Genomic DNA, 23394 nt, shown 5'->3' on the forward strand with positions numbered 1-23394 from the left:
CTTCTTATTGGGTAGCATTGTAATCATATATAACTGTTATATAACATATATTTGATTTTGCTCAAGCCTACATGATTATTTCTTGCACTCTTTTTTGAAATTGATTGACTTCCTCTCAATCACTAGCTTCTCATTGGACAATAATAGGAGGTCTCATGATCTAAATTCATGGTTCTCAAAGTGGGGGTCTGTAATGTATATCTAGCAGGTCCCTGACTGCATTGGTTTGCTTTTATTTTGTTTTTCATTTTGCATCATTTTAATCAAATGATGGAGATTATTATCAACTCAAATCAGTGTTATTATGGTTGTGATTTTACTTTGTTGTGTGCCTGGTCACTTGAAAGGGGTTTAAGAGGTCAGTCTAATTCTCAGTAACAAATAAAAACCAGGAAGTGATGCAAACATGATACATACTGTGTATGAGTGGAACGTTCAGGAATGAAAAGCACTATGGCTCAAGCAAATTCATGTGGTATGGTAATATGGTATGCTGTATTTGGCCTATTGTTTTTAAAATTAAACCTGATTATAAGATGTGATCAAATGGATGTGCTTGGAAAGCCTAGATTGGGTTCCTGAAACCCCTGACCCTACAAATGGCACATGCCTGCTTGGAACATAGGCAACTATAGGCAAAAATACACTGACCAGGCATAACATTATGACCACCTACCTAATATTGTGTAGGTCCCCCTTTTGCTGCCAAAACAGCCCTGACTCATCATGCACTGTGCACCTTTCTATCAGAACCAGCATTAACTTCTTCAGCAATTTGAGCAACAGTTCCTCGTCTGTTGGATCAGATCACACAGGCCAGCCTTGGTCCACACTTGCTACTCGGGCCACACTTGCTGCCTAATATATCCCACCCACTAACAGGTGCCATGATAAGGAGATAATCAGTGCTCATAATGTTATCCCTGATTGGTGTAAGATTTGATCTAGATTTGATCCTGCACACTGAAAAAAAATGGATATAGAGATTACCTGATAATTGTTGTTGTTGTTGTTTTTGTTGTTGTTTTTGGTGGAAGTGGGGTTTGGGGGTTATATAAAATTGTCCCATGTTTTACCTTAAATAATATTTGCAATGCATTCATGATAATGCCAGTCTTATATATTTCATATAAGATTATAATTTTACTTATTGCTAATGGACATTTAACATTTGAGTAATAGAATTTTCAAATGGTCAATATTTTACATGATTGTCTCACTTTAATTTTTTTGCAGATTTTATAGACTATAAATTAAATCCAAATTTTAATGCCAAATATTCCAAATATTTATGCCAATGCAAATATATACAAAATATGATGCCAATAAATATTAAGTTCTCACATGGTTTATTAGTAATCATGTCCATATTTTATTATTGTATATTAATATGATTAATTATTAATCATTGGGAGATTATTATCTCCCCTTGAAATGCTCGGAATGTTTTCTACTGGTTAATGAATTGTTAAATCAGAATTGAAAACATTGTGAAACTGAACTCTTGATCTAAAATCAGATCTTATGCACAATAAGCTCATGATCAGCTACTATAAATTGCCTATAGATGTAAATGAGTGTGTAAATGTGTGTGAACGGTGCCCTGTGATTGACTGGCCTCTTATTCAGGGTGTATTCCTGCCTCACACCCAGTGATTCTGGGATAGGCTCCGGATCACATCCTGGCATATGCTCCAGATCCACCATGGTGATAAATGAATGAATGAATGGTCTAGGTATTCATACAGATGGTTATCTGGTGCAGGAAATTTGGATGAGGAAAGCTCTCCAGAACTAGGGCTGGTGATCACTGCTATAGAAGATGCGATTTTGAATTATTTAGAATTTACTGCACTCTAGTGGTGTAAAAATATGTTAAAAAAGCACACCAAAACAAATCAGTGAAAAATGCCAATTTCTTACAAATTGTAGTAATGCGTAAAAGAAGCAAAACTAACAAACATAAAAACAAAACAAAAAAAATATGCAGGAATTGGATCATCCATCTTAAATTCAGTGTCAGCATTTTATATATACATATATTTTACATATATATATTTTACCCATGATAAACCATAATGGAACAAAACGTAAACTTTATGTGCTAATTTAAGTGTAATGAATAAGTGCGGATCAAGTGATGGCACAGGAACGCTTCGAGGATTCACGGCTTGATGACGTGGAAAACTCGGAAAGGTTCGGATTTCCGATTTGTTCCGAAAAGTCGGCCGGATGTGGCGTCACCACGGTTTTTTTTCCCCCCTAGCAAAATGGCGTCTGTGACAACAGGTGAGACAAAAAGACATCTTTGTTGCGTTGGATTATGGTTAAATTTGTTGATTTTGGTTCAGATTGGGATAAGATTATTATTTGGGATCGGTCGGTCGCTATCACAGGGAATTTAGTATGTTTGTGGCAATGTGTTCATCTCATAGGCATGCTAATATAAGCCAAGCTAGCAGGCTAACAGGCTGAGTAGCACCTATATATATTTACATTTAAACAAACAGGCAATGTTTTTAAGTTTATAACGAAGTTATTACAATTAACCGAATGATGAACTGTGCAAGCTTGGTTACACTAGACTAGTTATGACTAGTTAAGTTTTAATTGCCTCTCTTTTTCTTTTATCTCACTAGTATAACGAGCCCGGCTAATTCGGGCCTTTTCAGCTAACCGGGCACGTGCAGTTTTGTCGTAATATTCTAGTTTAATAACACGGCTATAACAGTGTTATTAACAGTAATAACGCTTTGTCTCGGTTCTGTCTGTTTTTCCATATCATAGAATGAAATTTGACTGAAGCTGATTTCTCAATTGCACCTCACTCTCTATATAAGGGCACTGGATAGTGTGTGTCTGACTCTGCAGCTTTATTCCCAGAAAATCTATCCACGTTACTATTAATGTTATCGATATATGCTATAAAGTGTTGTAATAGCTGACTGTTTGATGTAAAACTAAGGTTAACATTGCAGTTCGGTGTGTTCATGATCAGTGGTTTATAAATAACTCTCAGCTGCTCCTGAACATCAGCTGTGCTCTTCTCTATGGCTCAAGTCACCATAACCTACGTGCAGGTTTTATACATCCACTAGAAAACCTAGTTTCATATCTAAATAAAGTACTTGTTAAATGGTTGCACGCTTAACTCTTTGGACTTTATCACTAGGCTTGGGGGGGGGTATATATGTGTATGTATGTATATTAATTAAGAAATAATCGATTATTCTACTTAACTGTGTCTTTTAAATGAGGACGGCCAAAATAAACGTCGTTATTTTTAATAATCTTCTTCTTCTTCTTTCGGCTTTTCCCTTCAAGGGTCGCCACAGCGAATCATCTCTCTCCACCTATCCCTATCTTCTGCATCCTCAACACTTACACCCACTAGCTTTATATCCTCCTCTTTAGCCTTCCTCTTTGCCTCCTGCCTGGCAGCTCCATGTTCAACATTCTCCTACCAATATACTCACTCTCCCTCCTCTGTACATGTCCAAACCATCTTAACCTGGCCTCTCTTTTGTCCCCCAAACGTCCAACATGAGCTGTCCCTTGTTCCTAATCCTGTCCAACCGTGTCACTCCCAAAGAGAACCTCAACATCTTCAGCTCTGCCACCTCCAGCTCTGACTCCTGTCTCTTCCTCAGTGACACTGCCTCTAAACCATACAGCATGGCCGGTCTCACCACTGTCCTGTACACCTTCCCCTTGATTCTCGCTGAAATTTTTCTATCACACAGAACTCCCGACACCTTTCTCCACCCATTCCAACCTGCCTGCATCTTTACCTCTTTCCCACACTCTCCATTACTCTGGACTGTTGACCCCAAGTACTTAAACTCCTGTACGTTCTTCACCTCTTCACCCTGTAATCTTACTGTTATTATAATAATAACGTGAAATAAATGTGTGAGGAACAATTAAATGATCTTACTCTTTGGACTGGCTTCTCTAGGGCCAAACAATTATTATTTTCTTGTTATAATAGCAATAATCAATTTAAATCACAATTAAGGAATTTATTAGGAATATAAGCACAAACTTAAAATCTGTGTCTGCCTTTTTATCTGAACTGTATTAAATCTCAAGAACATTACAGCTTAACTGTCTTTATTAAACTATTAAATTGCTGCTATATTTTACTACTACGTTATACAAATTCCCAGTCCCTTTGTTGAACTGTAATATGAGTCTATAACATCAGTTGTTTAGTGTCTTTCACTCACCAAGCACGTGCGTGCATCATTGATGTGCTGCTTGGCATGTACAGTGTTGTCCATTCTCTCTTACACACACATCTATGGCCTGGTGGTCAATTTTCTGATTTCACGTTCCATAGTTAAGGGCATAATGTGAAAATTGAGTCAGCAGAACGATAGAACAGCTGTACATAAGATCTTAAAATCTACACAACATAATGGGGGAGCTATAAGAGTTCAAAAGAGGACAAATTGTTGGTACACTGCTTGCTGGCGCATCTGTGACCAAGACAGCAAGTCTATGCGGTGTATCTAGAGCCACAGTATCCAGAGTAATGTCTGCACCTTACAGGAGTAACTCAGCACAAGAAGAAGGGATGTGACTGAAAGGGATGTGTCATGATTAAGGGACTAAAAGACACCTTCATGTACTAACAGAATTGTATTCCAAAAAAACTCATGAAAGCACAGCTGCCCAGCTGTCTGCAGAATTAAGTGCATACCTCGACTCTCCTTTTTTCACCAAAACTGTTAATTGGGAGCTGGACAGGGTCAGTATTCATGGATAGGCTGCTATAGCCAAACCTTGGGTCAGTCATGTCAGTGCCAAACGTTGGTGTCTATGGTGCAATAACTGAAATCTTGTGGACTGTGGACAACATGAACTATGTATTGTTCACTGTCTTTCCCACATCTGGGAGAGTTACGCTATAAAGATGCCCCAAAGAAGCTTACCACCCGGACTCTTGTGTTCCCAGAGTGAGGCCCAGTGGTGGATCAGTGATGGTTTGGGCTGCAGCATCATGGCAGCCTACTATTTGTGCCCCATGGTCACGTCACTACCATATATCATAACGAATAATGCACCAGTACACACCGCAAGACTGGTGACAAAGTGATAAATGTTCATCGTCAGTGTAAACGATTTGGTTTTATCAACTGGTTATGATAACACATTTTATCTATGCCTTGAATTGCTAGACATTCCTCCTCTTCTGTATTGACTTGAGGCTTTTCTCTTGTCTTGTGTCACTGTGCTAATCTTCAAAAAGTGACATTCACATCCTTCCTTGTAATTTATCAGTTTCTACTCACACAATGCCTTAACAGTGTATTCCAGTGTTAGACTAATAACGTCTCTCTTACATTCAACACTGCCTCCTAAATAACAGCATAGTTAGAAAAGTCGGCCTTTATATTATGATCACTTGTGATGCAGTCTTGATCAGGTCGTAAACTCTCCTGATTCTTGTTCTCAGCCACATCTGAGTGGATCCAGTTCTTCAAAGATGCAGGAATCCCTCCGGGTATGGCTGCCACCTACGCAATGTCATTTGTAGACAACAGGTAAAACTTCAGATGCTTGAGTGTTATATTGTACAAAATGATACCTTCTTTGTTTATTGAATATTAGTTTTTCTGTTCTGAGCAAGGCCCTTAACTGCTCAGTTGTATAAAAGAGATGTATGCGTCTGTCATATTCTGTAAATGTCCTTTTACATTCATGTGTGTGTTGTGCAGAATTCAGAAAACCATGCTGATGGACCTCAGTAAGGACATCATGATGGACTTGGGGATCACAGTCATCGGGGACATCATTGCCATTCTCAAACACGCCAAGCATGTGTACAGACAGGTGAGCAAGACCTCTGTGGATGATGCTTAGAACAGAGTGTGGACTCCACATATTGGCATGGATAACTCACAATGACCGGAAAAAAGAATAGGTTCAGGTGTTTGGGGGTGGCTTTATTTCTTAACACAATAACAACATACATTTTTTTTTTACATTCATGTTGTACAATGATATTTTGTATTTTTATTTTTTTTGTCTATTTATGTCCACTCACTGGCCACTAAAATTGGAACATTTGTACATCTGCTCATTCATGCAGTTATCCAGGCAGGATGCTTTTCTGCTCACCTCGGTTGTAAAGAGTGGTTATTTAATTGAGTTTGTGGAAAACTGGCCATGCTCTCTGGTTGGCAGGGATGATGTTACCTCCATCCTGTCAATTATAACGACAATAGCCAATCGTCTGTGAACTCTATTTTGCAGAAGAAGGCAGGTTTCACGTTCCTCCAGCGTTACCCTGCAATTCAGATTGAGCAACAGTTTGAAAAGACATAATCTTCAATACCTTGGAGGAAGCATGTGATAGATGTCTAGTGGGAGTGAATTGTAATAAGTAATTGGAAAATTACAAAATTGGGGGAAAATATCCCCAAAAATACCCCAAAATATGTGACTGAATAAAATACAACAATCAGGCATAACATAATGACCACCTGCCTAATATTGTGTTGGTTGTTTTGCTGCCTAAACAGCCCTGACCTATAGAGGCATGGACACTAGATCCCTGAAAGTGTGCTGTGGTATCTGGCACCAAGACGTTAGCAGTAGATCCTATAAGCCCTGTAAGTTGCGAGGTGGGGCCTCCATTGGCTACTTAGAGGACTTACAGGACTTCTGCAGTTTTGGAGATGCTCTGATCCCGTCGTCTAGCCATCACAATTTGGCCCTTGTCAAACTCACTCAAATCCTTACACTTGCTTCAAATAAATCAACATTGTGGACAAAACGTTCACTTTCTGCTTAATATATCCCACCCACTAACAGGTGCCATGATGAAGTGAATAACACTGATTATCTCCTCACCAGTCTCTGCTCATAATGTTATGCCTGATCAGTGTAAATACTGATTTTTTTTAAGGCAGGTTCACGTAGTTTGTTTCCAAGCTAAAGCATGTAGAGTATTTTTTTACAGTTACATGTCCAAATTTTAACGGTTTAAATGCATAAGGGTTATCCTTTCTCCCCTGTTTTGCTTGCTGCAGGACATGTGCAAAATGGCCACTGAAGCCATTTCCTCTGGCCAGACCAGCGTTCAGGCTGAGCTGAGGCGCACTGCCAATACCCGTGAGTATAATCATCCACTCATGTGTACATCCTCCCTGATAAAATACAGTTACTGATAAGATAACAGGGAAATGAGCATAGCTTATCCGTGTGAATACGTCAACACAGATTTATCCATTGTTAGCATAAGGAAGCCACTGTGAGTGGTGTCATACTTTTTTTTTTTTTTCCTTTTCTACTTTAGCGATGTGCAAATATAAAACCATTTAGTGTAAATAGAAGTACCTCAGATATGAAAAAGTAATCATTCAGCCATTTTCAGCTGTAAACACTGACCGGGTGATAGTATTACATGCTACTTCTACCGGATCCCACAGAGATAGTGCTTAAATTATTCAATTGTCAGTTGTTTCACAGTAAATATTGTTATTTGATATGAGCGGAGACTGTTTATAGAGGCAATAGAAAATGTATTGTTCAGTGGTTGCTGACTTCCTCTTGTGCGTCAGGCTACTAGAATGTATAAATAAAGAAAAAACGTTTAGGTTATAAAATGTTTTATGAAAAGGTATTTAATAAAATAACTGACTAGTAATAAATCTTGTTCACTGGTCAGATTTTAAGTTCAGTCAGGGACAGATTTCCTTATTTTGATGTATTTTATGCTCAAAGTAGAAGCTGGCTATTTTTACCTGCTCTTTTGGAAGTGTGGCTCAAAATGTACAAACTGTGACCCTTGATATCATCATAACTGTCCAGCACTGTAGTTCAGTACCATTATTTTTTATTCGTTTGTTTCAGCCGCCACCAGGATGATCGCCAATGCCTTGAGTCGAGACTCCCCACCCAGCACCCCTGCGCGTCGCCCTGACAACCGTCTCTCTGTGACCATCTCCAACAAGAGCTCCAAAACGGGTACAGACTTTCCTTTTGGTAGCAGCTCGTCTCATCACCATGTCATTGGGTGTTATCCTACTGTAAATGTTATTTCTCAGCAAACATTCGTGTTTCAGGAGCAGGCATCTGTTCAGTGCTCACACCTTGCTGTTTTTCACACCTTTATTTTTTATTCCCTTTCCCATCTCTTTTTAAGTTGACAGTCAGCCTTCAGCAGATGCGAACGGATTGCCGGTGAAACGGCGGCGAGTGACTTCAGAGATGGAAGGGAAGTACAAGATCAGCATGCCGAAGGGCACCACCGCCCGTAGCCGACGCATTCTGGCCCAGCAGGCTAAGAAAGGTGACCGACTGGCTTCACCGTGTTTACACACCGACATCTTGTTGCCGTACCAGCTTCCAAATGAATCATGTATTAATCATGAACACCATTTATAACACCAATTATAATTAACTGTGATGTTGCCAAGCAGCGTGAATCTTTTTTTAAATTATGCAATAAATCACAAGCGTCCCATTAATATATTTTGAATGTACAAGTTGCTTACCGTAATAAATACTGACTTATTTTTTTCCCGTTATTCATGTAATTCACCTATGTGATTTAATCCTTCTGATTTAAAAGAATGAACTTCATTAATAATAAATTCATAGTGATTAATATGATATTAAGCAAAAAAATTACCATGATCATTTTTCATTATCAGCACAAACTTTCTGTAAACTTTCCCACCGCAAATTTTTTAAGCTGCAAAAATACTGTTAAGTAATGCAGCTATTAAAATGTGTGATTATTGAAATCATACATAGTGACAATTTACATACATGCACAAGTTTTGATAGTGCATTAATTCAACTAATATCGTCTGTTTTGGTTACAGCCAAGAGTTTGAAACGTACTTCTGTGTTTGAGAGACTGGGCTCAGAATCTAAGACAGACACAGCAACAGCAAATAAGGTGAAGATATAATTATAGATTCCATTTGCCTGTCTATTTGGGGTTGGTTTACTGCATTTTTGCCGTGTCTTAATTCGATCTTTGCCTCTCCCTGCCTCACTTATTATTGTTCTTTTTCTCCTAATGTCTCTATGTCCTTTCTGCAGCAGGTAACAGGAGTGTTTAGCCGTCTGGGCAAAGTGGACGAGGATGACAGTGCAGAGAGGGATATTGTAGACGGGGCCACTGCCAACGAAGATGAAGACAGCGACGGCGAAGGCTCTGTGCTTCAGTATGCCGGTGTCCTTAAACGTCCCCTGGCGCCTACCAAAAAAGAGCCTGTCACCCAAAAAGCTGAACCAGTCGCTCTGTATCGCCTGGGCAACAAATCTAAACTCCCAGTGTCCGAGAGCACTCCTTCCACTGTTCCCTCCTCCACCTCGTCCAGCCAGGAGGGGGCGCCCAAACGGAGAATACTCCGGAGGTTGGGTAAAGCTCCCACAGCCAACCCTGCCCCTGCATCCTCTTCCAGCTTACGATCTAGCCAATCAACAGAGACTCAGGATAGTCAGGTGACCAGCAGCAGGAGCAAGGCGAGCTTTGCTCTGGCCAGCCCTAAAGTCAGCAGCAGCACAGGAACAGGCAGGGACTCTCACGGGGCTCAAATGGACGCTACCACAGTCAGTGTGTTCAAAAGACTCGGGGCCAAGAAGATCTAATGCGCACAAACACTCCCTTCTTTTGGATTCCTGATCTCCAAGTATCCCACATTCAGGGTTTAGGATTAAAGAGTAGTTGTCCCCTTGGTGCATATAGGAATGATCTCATGCACCGTTAACATTCTGCAAACTCTTTAACTACTTTCACATACCTTTCTATACCTCTAAAATCCCCCCACTTTGAGAAAGTCCTTTCAGATTTTTTTTGGGGGTGGGTTTCTACAGTAGTTTTGTACAGAAAGGCAGTTAGGTATGTGACTATATCCTCTAAACACACTTTGCAATATTATAATGTTGTATTTAAGAGATTTTTACATGCATCTTTACACATTGGGCAGCAATGTGTTCAAAATGAATTTGTTTTGTTTCATAGAGTGTACAGAAATTGCATTGCTCTGAGAAGGAAACATGATTTCTCCAAAATAAGGTACTTGGGAAGGCCTTGTTTTTTAAGCTGCTGGATATTTTTTGTGCTGAATATCACTGACTAAGCCATTTCACATCAACATGCATCACTCGCAATACTGTAAAACAAGACCGATGTCATCTCATCTCCATTGAACTGTCCACCTTTTTCATAGCCGTTAAGGACTTGTAATATGATGTAAAGACATGCACACCGTACCTCCAGTCTCTGTCAAAACACTCCCTGACCTCAGCTGTTACTTTAAAGCTCTCAGTTTTCCTTCTTCTGAGTTGAGCCATGTTAAGTGTTACCTAGATGTAATGAGTGAGCAAAGTGTCATCTTCCCCTGCTGGGAAATAGGATAATGTTGCTAGGCAACACACACGGCGATGGACCCTAGAGTGATGTTGTTTTTCACCCCTGTTTGAGGCCACCATGAAAAAAAAAAGCAACATGTTGGTTTGTATTACACCAGCAGGTGCTGACCACAATCTTGTAATTAAATTTCTTAACCTGGCCTTTGACACCGAGTCACCCGATTTTTTTCTATAATTATTTTTGCTTTATTTTAATTTGTTATGCCTTTTAAAGTAGACCTTTCTTACATTGTACAGATTTTAAAAGGGGAAAAATTTCATTTTGTAACATGGTTGTATTTGCAATTGAGTGACCATAAACAGGGAAGAAAAAAAGCACACTGTCTTGCTCTCTGCTTTGAGTCTTTCACTTTAAATGTAGTTGAATTTTTAAAATACATCTTGTGGACTTTTTGAGCTGCTGTCAGGCACCAGATCACATTTTAAATCAGGTCATTAATATAGACCTCTGATATACCTTGAAACTGGAAGAGATGTTGGAAAATCAAGAATGTAATAGCACCATGTTATAAAAACCTATAACAGCTGGCTAGAATTAACACTTTATGGCCAGATGGGTTTTTTTGGACATATGACCATCACAATCCAACTTGCTCTTTAAAGATCCTATTACAGATTTAGGTTATAATATCCTCCACTGTCTTAGGAAGACTTTTCCTTGAGGATTTGCCTTTTCAGCTACAAGAGCATTAGTAAGGCCAAGCGAGGAGGCCTGGGGTGCAACCAGCTTTCTAGTTCAACCCCAAAGGTGTTCACTGTGGTTGTGGACGGGGCTTAGTGCAGGACACTCAAGTTCTTCCATTCCAGCTTTGGAAAACTATGTTCTCATGGAGCCTGCTTTGTGCAGAGGAGCATTGTCATGCTGGAATAGATTCTCTTCATTCCACTGAAGGAAATTTGTAATGATACAGCATACAAAGACATTCTTTGCAATTGTGTGCATCCAATTTTATGCCCACTCCAAAAGTATTGGGACGACAAAGCCAGTTTGTTTTTTCTTGCTGTTCACTAAAGATCTTTGGTTTGCAGTCAAGCCATGAATATGATACAATAGATCAGAATGTCAGCATTTATTTCCTGATATTTACATCTGGATGTAGTAAACAACCTGGAACATGGCAGCTTTGATTTTTTTCTTTCTTTCCAAGTGATCAAAAATATTGGAATGGACTGGTGTACCCTGTTAAACGGATTAATAGCTCTGAAGTTTGCCTGTGAAGACTGCATTTGTTGTTAAAAAAGGATAAACCAACGTGGAGACCAGAGAGCTGGACATGCAAGCAATTTTGAGGGCAAAATGACCAAGAACAGGGAATGTCCATAAAAAGGAGGATATCACTGGTGTACTAACAACTAGACATCAAACAGGTCAGCCAGCAGAAAAGCAGAAATATTGAAGCCATACCACTAGATGCAAATCACTCATCAGCAGTAAGATTCAGAAGGCCAGATTTCACAAAGAAATAACGAGATGAGCCACAAAAAATCTGGAACCAAGATGAATCTCTGTCAAAATGATGGAAAGGCCAAACTGTAGAGAATGGAAGGATCTGCTCGTGATCCAAAACAAGCTCACTGGTTGAGAAGTGTGGTAGTAGTGTCATAGCTTGGACTTGGCTGCTTCGGGAACAGACTCACTATTCTTCTTTGGTAATATAACTCATGGTGGTATGGCAGCAGAATGAATTCCGAAGTCTACAGAAACATTTTACAGAGAAATGCCTTGAGTCGTATTGGGAGGAATTGCATCATACAGCAAGACAATTTGTCTTAATTTAATCTGCATAATCTATCATTTGGACTCACAGTACACAAGGATTGCACAGGATCTAATTTTATATTATTATATTTCCTATTAGTAATCATTATAATCTCTGTTTAGTTGGCTCGCGTTAACACTAGAAAGAAAAAAGAAATATGTGAAGGCTGTTTGTTTCGGTTGCAGTTGCTCAGGTCTCATTGGGAGTCCCCCCTGTATATGACTGTGCCGAACATACGAACTGAAAAACAACCTTCTGAGCATGATCAAACATTCTACTTATTCAACACTGAATTTTTTGGAGCATGTTCCTTTATATTGCAGGGATGGCACTACTGTGATCATCGAATCGGAAATAACTAACAGTATAGATTATGACATATCACATAAATAAACCACATTTTTTCCAAGTAATCCCTTATATAGTTAATTCTTAGCCCCTTGCTATTTATTCAGTACCATTGCTGCCTTTCTTTTCATTTCATTAAAGCATCCATATTAAGAACACATATAAATGCCTCTTTTTATTAAAAACTGTATTATTACAGGTTCAACAGTCACTCTATAAGATAGAGTATTTCATTATATGTACACCTTTCTTGAATATAATACTTTCTGGATTTTATCTTATTACAAACGTCATTGAGGGCAGTGATTGCAGTGTGGCACTGTTTTAACACACTGAAGGTGAAATGCAATGCAACAAGGAATAACATTCATTTCTGACATAATATCTTTAAAAAATAAAACACATTTTCTCCCCTAAATGTTTATAACTGAAGAGATCAAACAATATATGATTATTATTATTATTATTATTATTATTATAAAATGATAATTCAGAAAATGAGTTAGAGCGGAGACTGAGCCAGGCCTTCTCGTCCAACATCAGTGCCTGACCTCACAAATGCGCTTCTAGAGGAATGGTCAAAAATTCCTATAGACACACTCCTAAACTTTGTGGAAAGTCTTCTCAGAAGAGTTGAAGTTGTTATAGCTGCAAAGGGCGGGCAAACTCCATATTACATTCATGTGCATGTAAAGGCAGACGTCCCAGTTTTGGCCTGGCTCACAGTCTTTGCTCTAATTCATCCCAAAGGTGTTCTATCAGGTTGAGGTCAGCACTAGTCTAGTTCCTCCACACCAAACTCGCTCATCCATGTCTTTATGGACCTTGCTTTGTGCACTGGTGTGCAGTCATGTTGGGACAGGAAGGGGTCATCCCCAAACTGTTCCCACAAAGTTAGGAGCATAAAACTGTCCAAAATGTCTTGGTATGCTGAAGCATTAAGAGTTCTTTTCACTGGAACTAAGGGGCCGAGCCCAACCCCTAAAAAGCAACACTTGAAATCAATGATTTGGAGGGGTGTCCCAATACTTTTGCTAATAAAGTGTAAAGAGTGACACAATGAAGGTTTAGCTTTTCAACGTGGAGCATTCTCTAGATGTCACTAATGATAAGCTAATGTTCCTAGCATTTAAGGCTCATGTTTTGCAGGGTTAAGTCATCACATACTGTCCTTAAACCATTGAGCTGTTCAGTATATCATCTAGTTCTACTTCTGAAATCATAAGTGTCCTGCATCCTCATAGATAGAATGAGCTCCAAAAAAAAAGCCTGGATCTCTTTTGGGATTTAATTCAACCACAATAACTCAAAAAACAAATCACCTATAAATATTATCAGCTTGGACTTGATGTGTGCGTTGACATTTTAATAATGAAAAGCTCTGTGACTCCAAGAAATTGGATATTGTACATATTTAAGTAATGAGCCTAACACTTGAATGATTGGAATATCTTCATAAAATATATCTTTATCTTTACTGTGGGGATCAGTGGAAATTATTTTGCAGTTTAAGGGGTCCTGGCATGCAGAAGGTTTAGTCTCTAGTACCTAGAATAGTAGAATAGTTTTCAGCACCACTCCAAGATCAACACATTATAAAATTATTAACCCCAGACCTCACTTTAAGAACCCTGGATATAGATAAGCAATAAATGTTTCCTTATTTCCTTGCAGACAATAATGAATTTCACAGACGTCCATAACATTGCAACCCCGTTAAACTACAGCTTCCTACCACAAAGTCACCTCTATAGTAGCCCACAAGCCTCCTATTAGAAAACCAGCAATGCAGTGTCCAGCCAGTGGTCAAATCTTAAACCATTAGGAGCTTTACGTAGGTCTACATCTCAGTTTAAGACAGGATCGCATCCAGACTGTTTGCAATGGGCTGACCAGTTTAAGCCCAGTGGCTATTGGGTGTGAGGCTAATCCGTATCTATACAAAAGGATATCATGTGGCTGCCCCATCTGTATATGGCCTGAGTATAATCCTCATTAGTCATTTAAAAAAACAAAAACAAGCTATAAAACAGTCCCAGCTGTCATAACATCTTATGAAGTATTCTAGCTCTAGGAATTCTGTATCATTTGTTAACTGTAGCTAATAACTGTTGAAATCTAATATTATACCTTCAAATAATTTGGCCAGGGAATAGTTTGCAGCTGTGTTAGTGAGCTGCATTACACATTATTACACTCTGGCAATCCTTGCAACTGATAAATGATGAAGAGATGTAGCTGGGATTGCATCATCATTATTATTATTATTATTATTATTATTATTATTATTATTATTCAAACTAACCTATTGGAAAGATCTAGAAGTTCAAGTTCAGGTGCATCATGTGCAATTTAGCATGGATAATCTGTATGTTTCTGGACAGTGGGAGGAGACTGGAGATTGTGGATGAAACCTGGAAGAAGAAGGTCTTATTAGGGTGGCCATGCTTCACACAGGGGGCCTCCTCTTAGCTGCATCCATGCTTATTTTTTTCTTATTTCTTTATGCCTTTTAACCTTCATGGTTTCCAGTGTGTTGATGGTGAGTGTGTTTGTGAAATGTGATCGTGCTGGAGCTTCAGCAGCTTCTTGCAGCTCAGCCTCTTTCGTTTCCCATGATGCCACGCGGCTTTAGGTGTCGTTCCTGGTGCTGAAGCTGCGCGTGCCGGGGTGTGTGTGTGTGTGTGTGTGTGTGAGAGAGAGAGAGAGAGAGGCAGGCAGTTATACAGGCTGGCTGAGCTCAGAAGTCGCGCAAGGCATCCTCCTCCTCCTCCTCAGTATCATAACGAGAAAACAGTCCAGGAGAATAACACGATTAAAAGAAAATAAAGAAACGTTTACTCGTTTTTTTCCGTTCTATTTTTCGTTCTTTTTTTTCTGGTGGACGTGCTTTCTTTTCACTGTCAAGGATTTTCTTTATTTTGGTGAGAGGTCGGCGTTATCAGCGCACCGCGTCCTTTATGCACAGCACGCTGCTCCAGCCTGTAAAGCGGAGCCAGGCCGCGGGTGGAGACGGAGGCGACTGCGGAGGAGGAGGTGGTGGTGGAGGAGGCGGAGGCGGAGGACCCGGAGCACGAAGCGCGGAGATGGAGGCCAAAATCCAAAAGGCGATCGACTTCAAGCTGGAGGGTCACCGCTGCTACAAGGAGAAGAAATTCCGCGAGGCCATCGGGAAGTATCACCGCGCGCTGCTGCAGCTGAAAGGCGTGCAGGTGGCGGCGGGTGGCGGCGGCGGCGGCGGGGACGTGGAGCTGCTGAACCGAGCCACCGCCGAACAGCTCTCCGAGGAGCAGCGGCGCGCCGTCAGGAGCACAGAGATCGAGTGCTACGACAGCCTGACAGGTCGGTCCATGACAAAAGCGCCTTTGTGGTGATCGCCTCCTTTTGCATCGGCGTCCGTTGTAGCTGTCTACTGCATTTTAATGCCTAGAGCCCAAGATCTGGAAAGATGAATGTGGAATGCTGAGCGCATTATCTTACCCACACTGTCATGCCTCGTGCCCCAAACCATATAGCACTGAAAAAAAGAGATCTGGTATCTATGTGATCATGTAGATGAAAAAGATCCTGTTAAATGGGGTGTCCATAATGGCTGACATCCCCAAATCAGGGTATGATAGAACATACATTTGAGAAAAGGATCATGTTAATGGCCTTTAGTTTATGGCCACCAGCTTTGGGAGAGAGAGAGAGAGAGAGAGAGAGAGGTCTGGTGTTTTGTAGCCAGGATCATCCCTGGTGGTCTCCTATGGAAGCATTATGGTGGCTTGTGGTCATCACTTTTGGCTTTGGAACAAAGAGAGGATAGCTAAGCAGTGCCTTGCTTGCTTTTCTAAAGTGCCATTGCTGTGATCCGCTACGAGCATTCCTTTGTTTGTCTCCCTGCATGTAAACACAACCTTATGTGAACCTACATGGAGAACGTGGAGATCGATGTGAACACTTTGTAGGTGCATGAATGTGCCTTAACCATAAAGGAAAGGAAAGATGCTGAGCTGAAAATGATGGAGATGCTCATTTCTGACTTATGTTAATTCTTCCTGGAGACTGACTCCTGGAATCTTGGAAGGAAATGTTGCATCAGTCATTGAAACATTGAAAAATGTTAACAGAATGAAAGCGTCCGGATTTGGTCCGAATGCCTAGAACATGGTGTGTAGCAAAGTCATGTTGTTATCAGTTTAGGATTAAGGTGTAGGACTTCAAACCTCCGCATGCACAGAAAGTCTTTTTTCAGCTTGTGATTCTGTCAGCATCAGCAGTCGTGCTCGGGTGGAGCGATCACCGAAGATGGTGTGTATGGTGGGGGTGTAGGGAGGGGGGATTTGATAGAATAGCCTGCTGTTAGTCCTGCCAGGCTGAGTCAATACAGATGCTGCTCTTGTTGGTGTTTGTGAAAGGGAGAGACAGAAATAAGACATTTAAAAGCGCTGTTTGTTGTAGTAGAAAAAAAGGACCAGTTCTCCTTTCTTATTATTTGACCCACACCAACAACAGCAACTTTTGAAGTGACACAGCCTATTTACAAAAGCCGCTGAGTAGCACTTATGAAACACACATCTCAGGGACGAGGATGTATCAAGCTGAAATCTGCGATAAACCTTAACATCAGCGAACAACAGCGATATAACTTTAGTTCAGAAGTGGAATGAAAGAGAGTGGAGCAATTGTGTGCGATGTAATGTTTCCATGACTCAAAAACTGGATGATGTCTTTGTAATGAAATGACTTAATATTACACAGCGACACAGAAGCAAATCACACTGAAATTTCCTTTCAGTAGAAGATGAATGGTCTGTTTGTAACCCTTAATAAAAACACGGGCTCAGGAGGGAGCAAGGCCAGGAAGCTTTTGTATCTGAGTTACAGGTACATTTGTCAGACTTTTTGCCGGGGTCTAGCATTAATCAGGCTCTGAGACGTTACAGAAATTACACGAGTCAAATCAGAGCTGATGAAATATGTTTATCTGTCTGAATAGATTCATGAAGAAGGCTAAATGGCATGATCATGTGAGGTAGTTAGGACGTTTTGGCAGCATGTAATTGGAGACGATTCCTGTGAGGTTTTCAATCACAAAATCAAGACACCATTAAAAAACATTATGCATTCCGTTTCGAAATGAAAGAATTTCAAATACACGAATATGCATATCCCTCTGAGTCAAAGTGCACGCTGATTATTACCACTGACATCAATTCATCCTAATACAAAGTGTAGCCTGGCATCACATGATAATATAAGTACATTAGTGTCCCATGCAGCTGATTCCAAGTGGAAGTGTTTTCCTCTCACAACTGAGGGTTTCCCTAATCGAGAGGATGCTGAAACCAGCCCAGATACCAGCTCTCAAAATGTCTGAGATGCTTCTGTGCAGTGACATCATCATTAAACCACCCTCTATGATTGCTCATTCATTACATACGGCAGTGGGGAACATTTGAAAATGTTTAACTCCCCAATAAAAAATACAATAATCACACAAAGAAGCTAAGAATAATGCAAAGGAAGTGATTAAATGTATCAGCGATTAGTGAAGTAGTGAAGACTTATCTCCTGCTGTAAAGTCTTTAAAATGGAGTAAGAGTGTAGTAGATTAGATAATGATGTAAATGTAGACGAGGCATCTTTCAATGAAACTGGAATGTAATCTTTAAATGCAATTTTAACGTTTTCTTGTTTGAAGAAAAACAGATTTTATGCTAGATTTTGAACAAGCAATATTGTTTTTAGTTCTGAAAAACCTGTCGTTTTTTTTAGAACTAGATCTAGTAAAAAAATATATCTATCAGATTTTGACCATGTGATGGGTTTGAGTCAACTCTATGTGAATCAACAACAGTAACTGAAAGCTCAGTAAAATATCCAACAGCCATGAATCATCTAGAATTACAAAAACTATTAGAGTACTATAGTGGAATCCTCATAACAGTGCAGAGCAGCTAGTTAGGCTAGTGAAAATAATTTGGAAGTTGATTGAGGGCTTGCTTATGTGGCTGCCAAATTCTCTTAAATTTGGCTGTCTCATTAAATGGCAAAGGAGACGTATATTATTTTTCTATATCATGACTGAATGAATAGCAGGATGGTGGGGTTGGTGCAATAACATTTGGACATCCATTGCATCAACAGCCTTCGGATATATTACTGATATGAATAAATAGATTATACACCGACCAGGCATAACATTATGGCCTAATATTGTGTTGGTCCCCCATTTGCTCCCAAAACAGCCCTGACCCATCATACACTGTGTATTCTGACACCGTTCTATCAGAATCAGCATTAACTTCTTCAGCAATTTGAGCAACAGTGTCTCGTCTGTTGGATCGGATCACACAGGCCAGCCTTCACTCCCCATGTGCATCAATGAGCCTTGGTCGCCCATGACCCTGTCGCCGTTTCACCACTGTTCCTTCCTTGGACCACTTTTGATAGATACTGACCACTGCAGACCGGGAACACCCCACAAGAGCTGCAGTTTTGGAGATGCTCTGATCCAGTGGTCTAGCCATCACAATTTGGCCCTTGTCAAACTCCTTAAAATCAAAATCCTTATGCTTGCCCATTTTTCCTGCTTCTAACACATCGACTTTGAGGACAAAATGTTCATTTGCTGGATAATATGCACTAACAGGTGCCATGATGAGGAGATCATCAGTGTTATTCATGTCACCTGTCAGTGCTCATAATGTTATGCCTGATCAGTGTAGAATCTTTTCCATTGTTTCTCTATCTTCCAAATATTTTAGATTAGATCTGTCTGGTCCGGTGTGTGTAGCCAGGACTGGAAATGTCTGTAGGAACAGTGGATTTATCATACATCTACATCTATTCTGCTGACACGGAAAATCAACAGCGTTTCATGGATTGTGATAATGCTGGGATGGTGAAGATGGATGATTTCATATTGTGCTTTTATAATAGGCCAAAGTGATCACTTGACTCCTTTGTGATGAACATTTTCTCTGCTAGGTTGTTTTAATGAATTCTGTTCATTACATACAGGCTTTTGTAATCGCTCGAGTCTGTGTAGAATTTTTACGAATTTTTGGCTCGGCTGGGTAATTAGGAATGACCGGATTAAACAGGATTTTAGATATAGACATATCTTAAACCCCTCTCTCTCTCTCTCTTTTCCCTTTCCCTCTGGAGAAAGCAGATAGCATTATATAGTTCCCCTCATGGAGAGAGCCTTATCAACATCCCAGGAGCCAATCATGTGAAAGCAAAAAAAAAAAAAAACCCATCACTCTTTAAAGATTTCTGTGCTGTGAGCGTGATGAACTGATGAATGAGGTGGGGGAGGTGAAGATGAGGAGCTGAGATCTCGCTCGGTCTCCTTATAGGCCGTGCCGGTCGTGAGAGTGGCGAGGGCAGCTGGTGCCAGGTCCACAGATGGCAGAACATCTCAGTGGGGTTCCACTCAGAACAGACCCTACTGTACAGTACTGTATTATAACATAACAGCTCTACACCACAGTGAGAGAGAGAGAGAGAGAGAGAGAGAGAGAAGCATAAGCCGATTAGGAGCAGAATTATAAATTAACAAGTGGTTTGAATGTTTTTGGGTTTGTCTAATATATTTTTTAATTACAAATAATTCAGATACTTAATTCTTTAATATAATATATTGTACAATTATGTTGTCATTTGATATTGATACAGACAGAATGAACATCAGAATTATGTATTTTCACCACAGAAGGTTAGAACTGTGTTGCTTTCTCAAGCAAAGAAATAATATAATGTTAGAATAATACAATTTTAGCCTAGAGTGTAATTTTCTTCTTCTTCTTCTTCTTCTTCTTCTTCTTCTTCTTCTTATTATTATTATTATTATTATTATTATTATTAGACAGCAATCATGTGTCAGTTTATATTTATTTATTTATTTATTTATTTATTTATTTATTTATTTATTTTTATTATGATTGCAGTGTGAGTGTTTGTGTGTATGATGGGCTGCCACTCTGTCCAGGGTGTCTCCTGTCTTTTGTCCTAAGTCCCTTGGGATAGTCTCTAGGTTCTCTGTGACCCTGTGTAGAAAAAGCAGTGCAGAAAATTGATGTGGATGTATTTTGTGTATTTTATGAATTAAATCATTTAAAATATATGAATCGAAAGTATGCCAGAAATATATTTATTATATTTATCAGAATTCATTATTATTATTATTTTTTTGCCTTAGAATACTATACTATAAATACGATCATTTGAAATCCAAGTATTCAAGTTTGGATCTAAACAAGAGACTTTTTTCCTCCTCTTATTTTCATAGACTCACAAGTGTTTGCTTTTTCTTTATTGTGTTATTTAACTAAAGAAATGTCCACCAAGGCCAAAAGGGTTGCTTGAGCAACACAGAGCTGTCATCAAATCTCTAAGGAAATCAAATCCATTTGGCTTGAAGGGTAGAAACAAAACGCGATCTGATGGGAGTGTGAAACAGCCAGACACTGAATTATGCTACTGAAAAAGACGAGAGATGCCTTTTCACACAGAATGCTGGCATTTAGTCCGGGATTTCCATCCAGTTCAGAAGTGTAGCTTTCATCCCTTACACATCCATATTGTGTACGATTGTTCAGAACACCGATTGATCTCTTGCTAATGTTCGAGACGGAGGTTTAATGGGGGTTTGAGCTCTTCTCTCAGGCAAGGTGACTGCACCGGCTTGTGATGCTGAGTCATGTAGCGTATGCTGGTGGGCGAACATGAACACACCCTGTGCATTAGTTCTTGATGCTCCCTTAAGGCCAGTGTGGATTAATCCATTATGAGATATACAATGGTTTTAGACAGAAATATAACTAGTGAGATGTAGGGAATAAAACATAACCTGGCATGATGTTATAGAAAAATAATCTACAACACTATTAGGGTGGAATGATGCAGAGTTAAAATTTAGTTATATATATATATATATATATATATATATATATATATATGTATATTTTATTTATTTAAGACCAACACATGATGGTTTTTAATCTTTTACACATACTGCTACAATACTTACTGACTAATAAGATGAAAATCCAGGAAGCTTTCTGTCCTGATGTGTCTCCCTACATAGTAATAGTAATAGTATAGAAATACTGCATAGTAATAACACTAGATACTCCTTTTATAAATGTTTTATAAACATCTCCTTGCAGAAAAATTCACTATATCTTTCTTAGGTTATGTGAAGCGTCTACCATAAAAGTACTATTTCCAACGTGTCGTTCCTATAGAAAAAGCATATTGATATTAAGTTGACTATTGACTAATGTCAGAGCTGCTGTTATAGAACATTTATAAACATCAAAATTTTCAACAGTCAGTTTCAAGAGTTCTCCAGTGCTGCCATGGACAGAACCGTTCTTCCTTTATGATGTTTGGGACATATGTTTTGTGACTTCATTCCCACTCCTGAAAACCCTGAGGCTGTACTTGCAGCTCCAGATGTTACTATTTATGGCTCTGGTAACCCACAAATGCAGCTGCAGCTGCTGCAGGAGATATTTATAATTTTATCAGAAGTGGTAGGGTCGATTTCCAAAACCGAATGCTTATATATTTAAATCAGTGGTAATAATTAATTGAGGCTTAATGTAATAAGTGGTAGTTGTCGAAGAAATTAATGTGCAGTCAAAAAGAAATATGGAGACTAAGGAACAGTGATGAACAGAGAAAACTTTTATTCTGTGATATGCCAAAGCCTTAATAAGCATCATGTCTCTGGGGTTTCTGAACTTCTTCCCTATCAAGCGCTCTTAGATCCTTCTCTTCTGTCACAATTTCCAGTCGAGTCTTTTCTTCATCTTTGGAAGTCGCTTTTCAGTTACATACTCATGAAAACTCATCTGTTTTCAAACCACATGAACATTAAATATTTTTAACACAATTAGTGTTAGAAGTACCAGACATCCACCAGTTTAGGAGATGAACCACTGAATAATCAGATATTAAAGCTCTATAACACATGCTGTAAAAAATAAGCGACAGTCTTACTTGGGGTTTGAGAACATATTTTATACGGAAGTCAAATCCTTCATCTGAAGAGATATATTGCTGTAGATAAGTGCACTCTTTATATTGCTGTAGGTAAGTGCACTCAAGTCAAAAAAAAAAAGGGAAGCCCATAATGGCAAAATATTAAGTCAATGGTCAATAACAAATTATTGTTCAGGAAATTAGCAAGAATTAAACCAATAGATAAAGTAAGACTTCTGGAAAGAGTTTCGCTTTGAGTTCTTTAACTTTTTAAGCCTCATGGGGAAAAATTGCAGATAGCTTTTTATTGACTTTATTATCAACTTTATTCGACTTTTCACTATTGTATTTCTCACTAAGATCCTTTCCCCAAACTGCTCACTGAGCAAACATTAGCCCAGGAGGTCTCAGGAGTGCATTTGTGTAATTCTTGCTCATTTTCGAGCCAATGATTTGTTAAAATCTTCATATTTTTCCAATTAGGGCCCCCCCCCTGCAGTGCAGGCTTTCATTACCTTTAGTTATTTGCTCTAAATGTGTTGCTAAAATTTAAAAAAAATCTTATTTGGTTTGTTACTAGTTAACAATAAAATGTCTTTCTTAATCGATCTGTGTTTGTGTTGCAGATTTTGCTTCTTTATAAAATAATAATCTTGTAAATATTTGACGTTTAACCATGTAAACTGTGTAAATAACCGGAGCTGCATCAGTTCAAAATGACCTGGTCTCCATGCTTCAGTATCATCTGTTCCTTAGTTACAGTCCAGTCATCTGACCACCGATTCTTTTGTGTTAAAACCTTAGCCATGGACATCTGCACTAACCAGCACTAACAAAGTGCCAGATGCATGCTGGGGGGGAAAAGTGCTATTAGCAGATTAAGTAAATAAATCATTTTAATGCGGTG

The 23394-nt window shown here is 39.2% G+C and overlaps 2 protein-coding genes across 3 annotated transcripts in view; both read left to right on the forward strand.

Annotated features, from left to right (window-relative positions):
* The first annotated feature begins 2222 nt into the window (after window positions 1–2222).
* lg04h19orf47 (linkage group 04 C19orf47 homolog) lies at window positions 2223–12895 on the forward strand. Of its 2 annotated transcripts, none has more exons than XM_058387861.1 (8): window positions 2223–2289; window positions 5462–5549; window positions 5724–5838; window positions 7041–7122; window positions 7864–7977; window positions 8156–8302; window positions 8841–8917; window positions 9067–12895. In XM_058387861.1, exons 1-8 carry the CDS (start codon window positions 2271–2273, stop codon window positions 9613–9615), a joined length of 1191 nt encoding a protein of 396 aa, XP_058243844.1. In that variant the 5' UTR covers window positions 2223–2270; the 3' UTR covers window positions 9616–12895. The 2 variants fall into 2 exon arrangements, with proteins under 2 accessions (XP_058243844.1, XP_058243843.1); XM_058387860.1 differs by having other exon boundaries at window positions 9064–12893.
* Window positions 12896–15130: 2235 nt separating this feature from the next.
* Window positions 15131–23394, forward strand: part of ttc9b (tetratricopeptide repeat domain 9B) — a 32560-nt gene continuing 24296 nt past the window's right edge. The window contains exon 1 of the mRNA XM_058387862.1: window positions 15131–15848. Coding sequence (XP_058243845.1) covers window positions 15467–15848 — 382 coding nt within the window. The 5' untranslated portion in view covers window positions 15131–15466. The remainder of the gene's footprint in view (window positions 15849–23394) is intronic.

This window comes from Hemibagrus wyckioides, linkage group LG04 (genome assembly GCF_019097595.1).
Source record: "Hemibagrus wyckioides isolate EC202008001 linkage group LG04, SWU_Hwy_1.0, whole genome shotgun sequence".
Classification (NCBI taxonomy): domain Eukaryota; kingdom Metazoa; phylum Chordata; class Actinopteri; order Siluriformes; family Bagridae; genus Hemibagrus; species Hemibagrus wyckioides.